The 15,011-nt window shown below is 31.9% G+C and overlaps 2 protein-coding genes across 2 annotated transcripts in view; both read right to left on the bottom strand.

Annotated features, from left to right (window-relative positions):
• Positions 1-5,202, bottom strand: part of LOC113393429 (very long chain fatty acid elongase 7-like) — a 40,573-nt gene extending 35,371 nt beyond the window's left edge. Inside the window, exon 1 of the mRNA XM_026630300.2 lies at positions 5,057-5,202. The gene's annotated coding sequence lies outside the window, so the exon portion shown is untranslated. The remainder of the gene's footprint in view (positions 1-5,056) is intronic.
• A 7,384-nt stretch (positions 5,203-12,586) lies between these two features.
• Positions 12,587-14,789, bottom strand: LOC113393360 (very long chain fatty acid elongase 7-like). Its single transcript, XM_026630207.2, has 5 exons — positions 14,738-14,789; positions 13,823-14,010; positions 13,671-13,739; positions 13,266-13,565; positions 12,587-12,796 (listed from the first exon to the last, which is right to left on the bottom strand). Exons 1-5 carry the CDS (start codon positions 14,787-14,789, stop codon positions 12,587-12,589), a joined length of 819 nt encoding a protein of 272 aa, XP_026485992.2.
• Between the last annotated feature and the right edge of the window lie 222 nt (positions 14,790-15,011).

Raw genomic sequence — 15,011 nt, 5'->3', positions numbered from 1 at the left:
AGCATCCTGTTCAAACGAGACGGAACAGTTTTAAGAAACGAAGTTCGTTGTCTTTAGTTGATTTATTTTATAATCATAAATGGTACTTTACAGAAAAATATATTTGTTGATTCGTTAAAATCAATTTTTGATGACCTCCGTAGTTGAGTAGGGTGTATACCGGTTTTCATTGGTACGCCACTCCGAGGTCCCGGGTTCGATTCCCGGCCGAGTCGATGTAGAAAAAGTTCATTAATTTTCTATATTGTCTTGGGTCTGGGTGTATGTGGTACCGTCGTTACTTCTGATTTTCCATAACACAAGTGCTTTAGCTACTTACATTGGGATCAGAGTAATGTATGTGATGCTGTCCAATATTTATATTTAAAAAAAATTAAAATCGGCGATTAATTTAAATAATATGCACGTAATAACCTCTTAATTCTTTACTTTTATTTCACCTTTTGAAAACATACGTCTTGAACGGCCCCAGATATTTTTATATAGAAGTTTACCTCTGTCCTATCACAGGAAACAAAAAAAGGTTGAGCTGATAAGCTCTTTCGTTTCTCGGCTACAAGATTCACATCAATAGCGTAAATAATGAGAAGAATTATTGACATGATTCTAAACATAATAATATATAATGTTTATTATAATGATTAAAATATTAATGTATTGATTAATTAAAAATAATTAAAATTTTATTGTATTTCTAAGAATAAGATAATTATTTGAAACTAGTGGTCGTAGATTTTTTTTAGTCTTTGGTATGACGAGAAGTGATGAGGGATGATTACCACTGTTCATAGACATCGGCGCCGTAGGAAATATTAACGATTTCTTACATAAGAAACGCGTATTGGGATCTGAGTTGTTATGTCCCTTGTGCCTTGTCCCTATAGCTACACTGACTCAATCACCCTACAAACCGAATACAACAATACTACATATTAATATTAGCGTTAGAATATATTATGAGTTGCACAAAACCCTATTACCAAGCAAAAAGACCAGTGTAATTTGACAATAATTACGAGTATATTGAATATTTTAGGAAAACATATATAAATTTGTATGCTGTAAAGTTTTTTTCCAGTATTATTTCCATTTTATAACATAATAACAGATAAATAAGAAAACCGACTAAGTGCGAGTCGAACTCGCACGCGTAGGGTCCGTACCGTTATTATTATTGTTTATTTTTATTTTATTATTTATTATTAAATTAAAAATACAACTGAGTATTTTGTGAATATATCAAGTGCCTACCTGTTACCATTATTGATTTCGAACAAAAAAAGGGCAAAAAAAGCACAGAAACAGAAATATACAATTTGTGAAAATTTCAACTGTTTAGCTATCGCGGTTCTTGAGATACAGCCTGGTGACAGACAGATAGAGGAACCGACAGCGAAGTCTTATTAATAGGGCCCCGTTTTTACCCTTTGGGTACGAAACCCTAAAAAGGGTGTCTTAACTTTTACCATATAGATGACGCCTATATTTTTTTAAATTATATAATGGAATGGAAAATATATAACTTTTATGTGCCATTTACAAATAAATGAAAATTTAAAAGTAATACATTATTTTATTCACTAAAAAGGAATTGATGGCAAGTGGTTCTTATATTGAAATAGATTTCAAAGGTATACAAAGGAGTTCTTAATATAAAGATTAAGGAACTTATATTATTATCTGTGGTGAAAGTTATGTAAGGAAACTAATCAATTTACCATCTGCATATTATGTTGCTCGGCCTTTCGTATTGCGTATGTAATGAACACCGCGCTTTTATAGCTCACTAGTTTTAACCGCTACTGCGCTCCCGGAAATATTTGTGAGATTGTGAAATAGTTATAATCCTAAAAACTGTGCAATACAAAAACTCCCATGATATTTAAAATAATAATTTAATTTTCATTTTTTACTGAATTAACTCTTAGTCGTCTCACGCACACTAAGACTTCATGTAACCACGGCCGTCACACGATTTTAATGGACGCCAATTTCATGTAGAAATTAAAAAAAATAATAAGAAAGAGAATTAATTTCAACCTTTACTTCTAATAACACACGAATTTGAAACTGTGCATAAGTTTTAACCGGCTATAATTTTATCTTTTATTGCAGTTCTATTTTTAAATTTTTGTTTTTTTTTTATGATCAACGGACAGTCTCGACGTTTTAATTTAGTTAAATCTAAAAAGTTTGCATACTTATCAAAAATATTAATACGAAATTAATCCTGAACTCTTATTCAGTTTCAACTTCCCATATATGCATATGTCATTGTATTATATAAGTATATGTATATATAATGATGTTCTCCATAACTTTTCTCCTGACTCGAGGAACACTATCCAACTGTGCATAACATATCATAGAGTAAAAATATGTTCGCACACATAGACACAGACATACCGTATGCCAAATTATAGCTACCGAGACCGATATTATTTCTCAATTAACTACCGTAAGTAGTTTTTAAATTATTTAAAAACTGAAATAGGTACTCATTTGAGTTACGACATTTGTATAGCAGCAGCTGTTTTTATCAATTTAATTGTTTAACACTTAACGCTTTATTGATGAGAAAATTCCATTTAATAATTCCTTTAATTGTTAATGAGTTGTCAACCGCGTTTAAGTTACTGAGTTTAAGTATTCCTTAGCTCACTCAGCTCGCTCAATTCACTCAGTCTTACACAAGTATACGAAAATATAACACTGGCTTCAAACGGAAACACATTGTACAAAGTAGGTACGTTTGGCGGTAGGGCAAATCATTGTGTGTGGTGTGTTACTTATACGGGATTGCACAAAGCCCAACCACACAGTGAAATATCTATATTAATAAACGAAAAGAGGTTATTTTATGTGTCTGTCATAAAAAAAAACTACTAAACCATTATACATACTCGTATTTCTTGTATAATATCGGGTCAAGGCACTAATTCTACTGGTTTATAATAACTATTATCGGATTTGTTTGTTTTTAAATATTTAAGCGTATACGCGAGTTATATCGATAATTATTTCTATCCTTCTATTCAAATGTTCGATCCACACGCACTTGACCAATTTATCGACATCCGGTTTACAGCACGCACATCCCTTTTGTAAAAATTTAACACTCTATTTCGTTCATTATTGTGAAATTCAAATGAACGTCTTAGTAATTAGAGTATATATATTCAACCATATAAATATATATACTTGAATTGAATAGATTGAAAATTCACAAATGGGAAACATATCAGGAAACATCGTGGTGACTGAAAGCTTTATAGGCTTGTCGCGTAAACCAATACAGTATGTACGATATACCTTTAACATATTCAATGTGTATATTAGCCCTTATTCTAATGTGTGCGAAACCGGTTCGGGAAGTTAAATTTATTCACGGTTATATTTCAATTTTATGGTCGTATTTGTCGAGAAGATTGGCTTAGCATGTTAGCTATTATATTTTTTTATTTATCATAACTATGTTAAGCATTCTATTTATATACAAAATTAACGTAGCAAAAATAAAGTACGATATGATCTTTATGTTTTACCTTATACAAAGATATGTTATAGTTAACAAAACAAGAACTGATCAAACAAATGAAGTGCGCGGAGTATAAAATTCAAGTAACAAAAGCGAATACAAAATTAAAAGCAAATAAATATTCTCGGTAATCGCTGTTTAGCGCTAGACCAGTAGTTCCCAAACTTATTTTTCTCGTGGACCACCTATTGGCATGTGTCTCTAACACACAGTTTGAGGGAAACACTAAAATATGTACTAAATTTAAATTTGTTTAATATTGGTGCTTTTAATTCTATCCTTATTAACCCTACGAGTACTTCAGCAATTAAAATTTGTTAGTGATTCTCTCAAACTGAAGACGAAAGAAAAAAAAAAGTGCTCTTTGCAACGTTTCGCGTCTGTACACGAAATTGTACGTAATATCGAATACGCAAGTTTGGACAAGTAACAGTCGCTTGCCTTATTAAAATATTATCTGCTTAGTTAGGTACTTAAAACAATGTAGGTAGGCCCTTATAAAAACTATGCTTACATTTTTGCTCTTTACTATCAAAAGCAGATAAATTTTCGTGGACCCCCATTAACATCTTATGGACCCCCATTTTTTATTCACGCCTACGTAGACCCTGTCCACCTGGACCACTTTGGGAATCACTGCGCTAGACTATCTGATGAGTGGGTGGTGCCTACCTGAGAGGCTTGCCCTACCAACAAGTACAAGTGAATTTGATCCAATGATTTCAACCCCGACGAGCATCACCGAATTTTCATGTGCTTATTTCGTATTTATAATTAAATATGAATATAATGTCAGCGGTAAATAAAAACATAGCGAAGAATCCCGAATGCGTCGGTAGAACACTTCCTCTCGTGTATCCAACAACACAAATAAGAACATTTTGGTAGAATAAGCGACTTCTCCTCAAAAGAACGGAGACCCAGCAACGGGATATTTACTTATAAAAAATGAGCTTTTTTTATATCGCTAAAACAGCATTTTCTAACTTTATTATTGTTATATAATCGTTAAAACCATCAGGTACCTTTGCTGCTATTTTGTACTTCTTAAACGTCGTTTAAAATCGAAAAATTGATTCAAACGAAGAATTATAATAATAACAAACCTAATATGTTATTTAATAAAACAATTTATATTTTAAGAGAATAATTATTATCCAAAATAATCCCGCTTTTAATTAACTCTTTATATTCAATAATTGTATTATTGCTATACGGAGAAACTGTAATAGTAATTATAAATTAAATATACATAATTATTTATTAATAATTGTTATTTGTCCCTTTTGTTTTCAATTACAATGTAATAGGGACCTCATTTGTCACGTGCTACTTTCTCTCAAATTGTACTGTCGTTTATATCTTTACAAAAATACATAGGAACTGAGGCTTTGTAATGACAACAAATCATAACATACGACACATAAATATATAGAACATAGAACACTTTTATGTAGTACTATAAATTTATAATAATAAATATACAATTTATATCATATGTATGAGAATGTAACCAACCTTTATTTACTCCGAAATATAACACGGAATTAAAAAAAAAAAAGATCACACGCGAATCACACTTTTAAAATATCGCCACACCGATCGACGCTGTGGTCTGAAGGCAACTGATTTACTATGAGAAGGCTGTGTGCGCGCAGGTTGCCCATACTCATCGGATCCTACACATGGGTTATGCAAGAATTTAAGAGACACGCTGTTGAGAACACCTGTCACCATTTTCTCTAAACAATTTTGCATTTTGATAATTTAGAACCGTCAGGTGTTAAAACACGTGAGTTGTAAAATAGATTTTGGTAGTCCATAACATTTTTAATACTTCTGTTCGTCCAGCGGTAGGTTCGCATACATATTCCTTATCACTACTGAAAATTTAATTTTATAATTATATGTGTTTTTTTTTTATTTTTCTATCATAGTATCTATAATTTTAAATCCTTAATCTATAACGTTTATTAGTCAATAGCTACAAAAAATAACAGTTAACAGAGGCGACAAAGGTACTGAACTCTTTTTTCGTTGCTTATTTATTTAGTAAAATAAACTAATCAAGCATATATACATACATATATATACAAGTTCAGTAAATTAAAACGAGCTGACGCTTACTTAGCTCAAAGTCTGACGATTCTTTTCAATTCCGAGAGGTAATACTGCCTGGGTACTATAGCACAGTACAATCTTTTGGCCTTATTTTTTATTGTTTTCATTACATATTCTATAGGTAAGTATATTATAATACTTTATGTAAAGTATATAAATGTTTTTAATTTAATAAATAACTAACATGTTTATAAGACAGATAGTAAAACATATTATAAAACTGAGTAAAAAATGTAAATTAAATTGTACCTGTTATCATTTTTTTAATTCTTAATGAACTTGAATATGCCTAATTGCAACGGTATGATTTCCTGCATTGTGAGAACTACGTGGTCACAGCTGTTACTTCATTCATTAATAGCGTTAGCGTAATTATTATTGATAAAATCTGAGAAGATTTGAATGTAGTAGAATCTGAATGTATTTTAGTTTAGAACTGGACCATTTTTATTATGAGAATGGTCGATTGATTGAATTCCAATTTTAAAATCATAAATTTAAAGGGCTTAGCAATATTTCAACTAAAATTAAGTTTAAGTGGATCCACTTTCTCTAAACTGGGTTTGGCATAGCTCACAATACATTCCTTTGTAGCATAAAGCTAAAATTGATGGTATTCTGTGCAACATACTTAACCTTTATTATACTTATATAAATTATTGTTTGTGCCGATCAGCTCGTGGCAGAATTGGAACCGAGGATGTGATTAGGAATAGATTAATGGAAGATGGCGATGATTGTATACATTATTTCATAAAAATCAAAATATTCTTTTTTCAAGGAGGCTCATAAAAGTACTTTTGAATCGTCATGTTACAGTGTTGAATTGAATGAATTGAAAGCTTGGTGGTAGGGCTTTGTGCAAACCCGTTTGGGTAGGAAAATCAAATCAAATCAAATCAATTTTATTCAAGTAAACTTCACAACGAAGCATTTTTAAATCGTCGATATTAAAAACCTACCACCGTTTCGGAAAGCAGCCTCTAGCGAGAAGAAACGGCAAGAAACTCGAATAGTTGCTCTTTGCACGTGAAGGAAAATGTTTGAAAAAAAAAACAAATATTTTCTTCTCACATAATTAAAATAACAATTATTTTTACATTTATAAATAATACCGTTGCAAATTCTGAACTTATTTTAAAGTAAATAAAAGTTACATTATTTTAATAAGGGATCTTAATAAAATTAATAAATAGTTTTTAGAGTAAGGCATATTATGTAATAAAATTCCGCAGTCTTATACTAGTGCTGAACTTCTACTAAGGGGCTTCAATCTGTTCGGGTAATAATAATAATTCTTAATGGCTAAGTTTACTCTATACCAGAATATATATCTGACAAAATTATTGTATTGAATTGATTGATTGCTGAATCTTGTTTATAAATTAACAAATTGTATGTACCTAATTTATAATTATATAGTATCTTTTTAAATAGCTATTGAATTTTTTTGCCAATTATCTCGAATTAGTCGAATCCACATCCCGAAACGTTAATAACGCTCGACGTATCAAAAATACTTATAAAAAATATTTTATATTTAAATTAACATATTATCTGTTGTTAGTGTTCCGTACATTGTTCAGGCAAAAGTAACGTATCCGCTATATCAGACTATAACCTATAGTCTATTCCAATCGAAGAACGAGTAAAGGTAAACAAACCTTTGATTTACGAATTGTATGCGATTTACTAATATCAACCATAATGACAGATCATGATTAGTATATCTTTATTCATAATACAACATTATTTTACTGAAATACTTATATCCACTTTAATTTAAAGTTAACAGTTTCTTCTACGTTTTTTATCAAAGAATAATGAATATCATAGATTATTTAAACTCTCGACCAATGATATCGCTTCAATGTAATGTCAAAAGTTTTTTACCTATTTGGGTTTTGTCCTCTTGTGATTGGAATGAAACCGTACTGGCGGTCGCTAATCAGCTGGTACTTCTCGAGGTACCGCAGGAGCTGGCAGTTTATGATGGACTCCATTATCTTGGAGAACAAGGAGGTGATGGCTATAGGCCTATAATTGGACGGGTCTGAGCGTTTGCTCTCTTTAGGGATTGGATGCACTAAAGCAGTCTTCCAGCAGTTCAGGACGACGCCTAATGCGTAGGATTGCCGAAAAAGATTCGTTAAGACAGGCGCCAACTCGGGAGCACACGTCCGTAGCACAATTGGAGGGATGCCATCGGGCCACTCGACTTATGAATATCCAAGGAAAGAAGTGCTTTACGAACTGCACTTTGCCGGAATTTAACCTCCAGCATCGTGGTATTACACTGCGGGATTGTTGGTGGTGACTTTCCTCGGTCATCCAGAGTCGAGTTCGAGAGAACCTAAAAGATCAGCTTTCTTCTTCGCGGTATGGCAATGAAACCAGGTCGTAAGTACCGCACAACCGGCACTATACTCCGGACGAGACAATAGTCCGACGAGCGATAGCCTGGTAGCCATCCGGATGGAAAATCAGCAAAAGGTCCAACAAAGAAGGTGTATAATCCTCCACGGCCGGTATTCGCGTTGGCGAGGGGACCAGTTTTGTCGAATCATATGCTAAAACAAAGTCGAGATCAGAAAGAAAGAACAGATCTACCCGCATGATTGGTAGTGCGTGATCCAAGCCCTTCGGCATGGTGGGCATTAAAATCGCCAAGAATTACGATCTCTGCGGATGGGATTTGCTGCAGCACGGAATCTGTAGCCATTTGGACGTACTCAACCGGTCGGTCCGTTTCGGCATTACCTGTATATTTCCCACTGGTGGGCTAAGGCCTCCTCTTCCTTTGAGGAGAAGGTTTGGAGCATTTTCCACTTCGTTGCTCCAATGCAGGTTAGTGGGATATACATGTGGCAGAATTTCGTTGAAATTAGACACTTGCAGGTTTCCTTGCGATGTTTTCCGTCATCGCCGAGCACGAGATGAATTATAAACACAAATTAAGCACATGAAAATTCAGTGTTGCTTGCCTGGGTTTGAAACCGAAATCATCGGTTAAGATATACGCATTCTAACCACTGGGCCACCTCGGCTATTTAAATGACTGACTTATAAAAATAGAATCGATCACCTAGACTTTAAGTTCGATACTCAAGACCATAATTTTCAATACTATAATTATTTTTACTATTTAAAAAAAAAACTATTTTTTTTCATTATCTAGCAGAGTCACAGAAAACTGGCAATCGAAGCATAAAGTCGACTGAGTGACTATTTCTCGGAAATAATATTTGTCCGGAATACATAAAAGTCAAATAATAGTACATTATATAACGTCACTTCTGTTTGTTTATTAAAATGTAACTTTGTATATCTATTTGAGATTAATATCTCATCATTTCATTGATGAACCAAGAAAATTCACACACATATATTTTCTTAGACACAATTTCAATACTATCTAATTTGATTAAACTCTCCACTAGATTGCTTAGTAGCAATTAAATTTCCATACCGGTCAACAGATCAAAGAAAATCGGTAGTGGCAGTATAAAATCTCTTGACTTTTGCTAGAATACACGAAGCAATCAGTAGCTTCAAGTGTAATATTAATAAACAAATCCCTTACACGTATTGTATTTTCAATCGAAGGTTTTATTGGGGCAACAGTACATAAGGATGCACAACTTTCCTTTCCGCCGCTGCAATCGCCGCGTATCCGATGTATTACATCGGTACACGTCGTTACACATCGTCCTTACACATAAATACTATTTATTTGTATCATCTTTTTTATTAATTAATGACAAATAACTCATAACTCGTTATAACGAGAGATTCGATATTTGAATAATTGTAAATATACGAGCATGTCTCTGCCATCGCAGCGATCTATCAGACCGATACCGCTGGTTAAACTTCGTGCAAGTTTCAGTTTTAAAGGTGAGTGAGTTCGTTTTTCATAATGTAAATAAATACATTAAGTATATAGTAAGTATTGCTTTAAATCCAATAGAAGCATTTTGACAGTGATGGGTTAATTTTATTCACTGTGACAGATATACACTGTTGTCAAAGTCAATTGACCGGGGAACCACGAATCGTAATAGAACAATTGTTTTAGTTTTTAGTGAACATGAAATCGGCTTCAGAAGTTCGCCTGAACTGGTATGCGAGGTATTCGCTTCGGTGTGGTTGCAGATAATTACACGACAGGCGTAATCACCAATTTAATGCATTTTTAGAATGTTGTGATCGCCCTGTCACGCAATATGCATATATTAAGAACAAACTACGAAGCCCGTACTCATTCCAGTTATGAACTATACGATTGATATTCTGCATACATGTGTTGGTTTTTTTCATTGCAAAATTTTAATCAACCGGATTTGTTGATATACGAAAATTTTAAAACGATTGGATCAACAAAAGTTAAATTATTCTTTATTTTATCAATTTGTTTGACCATATTGTGTGTTCTTGTTCGAATGAACTTAACCTCTTGTGTTACTCGTCGAAGCTCTGGCATTTCATTGTACATCAATAGACATACATTCAAAATAATTGAGTTACATGAAAATTATTTACATTGAAAATTTTACGACATCAAAATTACAAATTGCTTCTGTACGAATCATGACAGCTTCATGGAGACATAAACGATAACATTACACGGAATGGCATATTCGATTCTTACAGTAAAACGTTAACCCAGTCTGTCCTCATTTTTGCAGAAGCATTAAGATGATGAGTGGGTAGGGCTTTGTGCAGCCCGTCTGGGTAGGTACCGCACACTCATCATATATTCTACCGCCAAGCAGCGATACTTTGAATTGTTGTGTTCCGGTTTGAAGAGTGAGAGGGCCAATGTAACTGAAGGTACAAGGGCCAAATAACTTCTTTCCCAGGGTTGATGGAGCATTGGAGATCTGAGTGATGACTGAAATTTCTTATGTCGTCAATGTTTATGGGCGGTGGTGACTACTTACCATCAAGTGGCCCATTTCCCCGTCTAGCTAGCCATTTCATAAAAGAAGATGGCATATATTTTTCAAACATTTTTTTAACTATCAAAATATACTTTATTCAAGTAGGATTTTACAAGCACTTTTGAATCGTCATTTAACAAACTGTATTAAGTGAAGCTACCACGGGTTCGTCTTGCAGGTTCTACCAAAAAGAACTGGCAAGAAACTAAGTACTTAGTTAGTCTTTTTCAACATTTAAAAATACAAAGTCATATTAGTTAGATACAATTATCCATAAATATATATATATAATACATCCTGCCTGGAAGTCAACAAGTATTAGCTCCACGCTTTTTCATCATCTATGTGATCTTGAATTGAATAATATACCTTCTTTACCAATGTATTTTTTACAAATGATCTGAATTTATAAAACGGCAAAGTTAACTTCAAATCTAAACATATCAACGCCAAAACTAGATATGAACTGAAATATCAGATAAATATTTGAGGGCTTGGTCGTTTTTATTTTTATTGATTAAATATAATTAAAACACAAAATGTACACTCAGTTAATATATGAAAATGTTACATTGAATATACTACAAACATTGTAATCATTTATTTATTTATTTATTTATTTGACAACACCTACAAGTAGTACAAAAATACACAGTAAACCAAAAGTCATAATAAGTAAATGGGTAATTGCCTACTTTTTTACAGGTGTTCTAAGATTACTTGGAAATTGAAATATATATCAACATTGCAAAAGCTAATTGATAAAATAAAACATTATAAAATTAATAAAAAAAGAGACAATAGGAAAACAGTCTAAATAGGGTTTTATTTCAAAATGTTAAAAATAAATTAAATTAAGCAAAATTATCAATTGTGAGTTTAAATACAATGTTAGAATTTGTAAAATGTCAGACGATCAATGGTTCAATAATCAATACCTACTTTAATTATTTATCGGTCATTGTAACAACCTAGATAATGAATATGTATTATGTTTTACGTAAAACGAAATTGTACTAAAAATGCGTGTTTTTTATGTCAGTCGGACTGGCAGACGAGCCATCTGGTGGTGAGTTATCATCATAGCTTTTAGACATCGATACTTTAACTGGAATCTTAACGAAGGATTTTAAGGGAAAGTACCATCAAGCACCAGCAATTTTCATATGCTTATAATTAATTTGGTGTTCGACAGAAAACGAAAACATCGTGAGGAAATTTGCTTGTGGCGGGGGAGATTCTAACACGTGTCCATTGTCCGTCCACCATTCCATTGGAGCAGCATGTTAAACGGCGACGCTTTTGTTTAACAATTCAGACTTTTTTTTAGAAGTTGCGTTAGGTAAAATTGAAACACATATTTGACCATCGTATTGTTTAATGATATTAGATATTTCATTTGCAAATTCTTATGCAAATAAATATATCGTTTCATTTGTAATGTTTTGCTTTCATACTAATTAATGTTACGGAATTATTTAATTAATTTACATTATAAATCACTATAATTAATTTTTATCCAGCACTTTATCACGGCTCGTCACGGCCACAAGGGTACCATTGAAAATCAGCGTTGGGTTCTAACCCAAGCTGAATGATACACCTTTTCGGGACACATCACGGTTGCAGACATCATAAGATTAGATTATGTTTGTGTTTTTATCGAAATTTATTTTTTTCTTTTATTTATTTCTTTATTTCTTATATTGTTGTTTTCTTATAGTCATTAGTTAATGTTTAATTTACTTTTGGTTTATTTTTTTTATGTTTGTCCTGAATAAACGTGTTCTCATTCTTATTCTCATTCTAAATAGTTTGTCCTTAAGCTAATTTTAAGTACCTTTTACTTAAAAATAATTTTGTATGATATAAGTGCATTGACTCAACGTTATATCAAATCTTAAAAAGAAATACAAACTCAAATGCTTGAGAAAAACTATTTCATCACAAAAGGTTTTTTAGTCCACAATGACAGACGATGAGTTTAGTTCGTTTTATCTACTTCTATATTACATCCAATACTATTAATATTCTTCTCTTTTCTAGTGCCATAACTTGTGAAGTAGAATTTCATGAAGAGGAAGAAGAATGAACTTATACTGGTCAAGCAAAAGTAGTGAAACATGGAAGGTATGGGACACGGTGACAGCTGCTGCTGGTAATGCAGGTTCAAGAGCACTAAGATGAATTGAATCTGTTAAAAGAAATACATGTATAAGATTATCATTCACCGCGCCAAGCACTGCTTCTTCATACTTAATAATATTTTCAAAATAATCTTCACTTCGTTAGCATAACTTAAAGCTATCGAGTAAGTAATTCAATTAAATTGAATAATATTATTATGATGATCTGAACTTTTGATGAGATTTATTTAGAGAGAATGAAATAAACTATACCAATGAATATAATTATTATGTTTTATCTTCATTCAATTCAATTAATTCAAATTCAAAATTGAGGGTTTGAAAATTCAAAAAGATATAGCATGACGAAATGCATAAAGAATAATATTTTTAATTAGCTGTTCTAGTAACATAGAGTATTAATAATCACCAAATGTCGTGTTCAATTACATTCCTGAATAACAATAATATATGTATATGTATGTAGGAATATATTTTGTGTAGAATCAGATTTCATTAAATTAGACTATAACTTACCAATTGAACTTTGGTCAAATGTTTTTTCCACCACACAAACTTTGCGTACTTTGGTCCTAAAGACGATAATCCATAGTAAGCATACATCAATACGTGTACGAAACTATTAATGAGTCCCACCACGACAAAATGGTCTGTAGGATGGTACATGAGATGGAACCATGTCCAAGTAACCATGAGAGTGTGATGTAGAACGTGGAGGAAAGTCACTTGATTATCCTTCTTACGGAGAACAAAAAATACAGTATCTAGAAGATCTACATGTTTTGCTATAAAATAAGGCCAGGATTCTGCAATAACCTGAAAATTATTTATAGCACATTTGTAATTTTTTTGCTTCAATATATTATCAGGCGCCTAATTTCTTTTTTTTTTTTTTTGTAAATTGTAATAATAAAGACTTACTGCTTTTAAATCGTCTGCTTTCGGGCATCTTATGGTAATAACACCATGATTAAATGTGTATCTGGTATACTGTAAAGAAAACACTTTATTTTAACAAATTATGACTAACAAATAATCTACATATTTGTATTTAGAACAATATCAATACTTACTAGGAATACTGCATATGCCGAAAAAGCTACTTGAAAAGCATTATATATAAGGAGAAGCTGCTTCAACTGATACGGAGATCTATTTTTCATAAAATATGGTAGTATTTTTAAAATGAGTACTAGATAAGATGCTATTACAACAGCAAGTCCGGCTGAAGTCTCACCAAAAGACCATGTTGGAACTAATACTGAAATAAATAAACTTAAACTATGTATTTAAATTAAGGTAACATTTTATAGTTATTATTATAACGCTCGACTCAAGACTTTTTTGTAAATATCGTGAGAACTTTATGTAAATATCGTATTATATACTTTTTGGGCCTGAACAATTATCAAATATAGTTCCGCAAAGTACTCTAATTATAAATAGACACAAGATAACATAGATTATCTTAAACATTTTATTTGGTGGTAGGGCGCTGTGCAAGCCCGTCTGGGTAGATCCCACCGACATATCATATATTCTACCAATAGTGTATATAGTTGCGGCAATAAATAGTATTGTTATGTTACGATTTGATAAACTACAAGGGTCATAATATCTTGGTCCAAGGTTGGTAGTGCATTGGCGATATTGAATAATGGTTATTAATTTAATAGTGCCAATAAACCTCTTACCATCAGATATCCAATCATCCAGCCCATTAATATTACTTTTATTTTCATAACTAACCGATTATGTTTATAAAAACAATGTGCTAATAGGTGATTATAGACATAGTCATTCTTTTAATTATTAGATCGTGTACATTTAATTCATTTAATTAATTTTCAAATATATATATATATATTTTTTTTTTTTTGAGTAAGATAAATTCACTATCTAGCACTAAGTATATAAATACACATTTAAATATATACACTAAACTTATAGATATGATATTGTCATTTGATAAATTAAAAAATACTTACGTGATCCATTATTTTCACTTAATATAAATCGCTCCTCTAATCCCGTAGCCATTGCTAATAATATTCAAAGATTTTTTTTCAATACAAATTATCAAAAATTAACGTGTTCGTTCAAAAGTATTTCCTACACTAAGCTCATGTTAAGGTAAGTCAGGGAACCTTATAACTAGGGCTGTAATGTCACTAAAAGACATGCAAATGAAAATAAATATAACAGAATTGTTTTGATAAACAAAATTAAACCTTTGTCCCTGTTAATAAAAACTGCTTTAAT

The sequence above is a fragment of the Vanessa tameamea genome, chromosome 6 (assembly GCF_037043105.1).
Source record: "Vanessa tameamea isolate UH-Manoa-2023 chromosome 6, ilVanTame1 primary haplotype, whole genome shotgun sequence".
Classification (NCBI taxonomy): Eukaryota; Metazoa; Arthropoda; class Insecta; order Lepidoptera; family Nymphalidae; genus Vanessa; species Vanessa tameamea.
The sequence above is the reverse complement of the archived record's forward strand: the minus strand, read 5'-3'. Positions and strand labels throughout refer to the sequence as shown.

Coding starts and splice junctions, on each gene's coding strand:
- LOC113393360 (XM_026630207.2), bottom strand. CDS start 14,789: ATGGCTACGGGATTAGAGGAGCGATTTATATTAAGTGAAAATAATGGA. Junction 13,740..13,822: donor CGGCATATGCAGTATTCCTA/GTAAGTATTGAT, acceptor TTTTCTTTACAG/TATACCAGATACACATTTAA. Junction 13,566..13,670: donor AAGCAGACGATTTAAAAGCA/GTAAGTCTTTAT, acceptor AATAATTTTCAG/GTTATTGCAGAATCCTGGCC.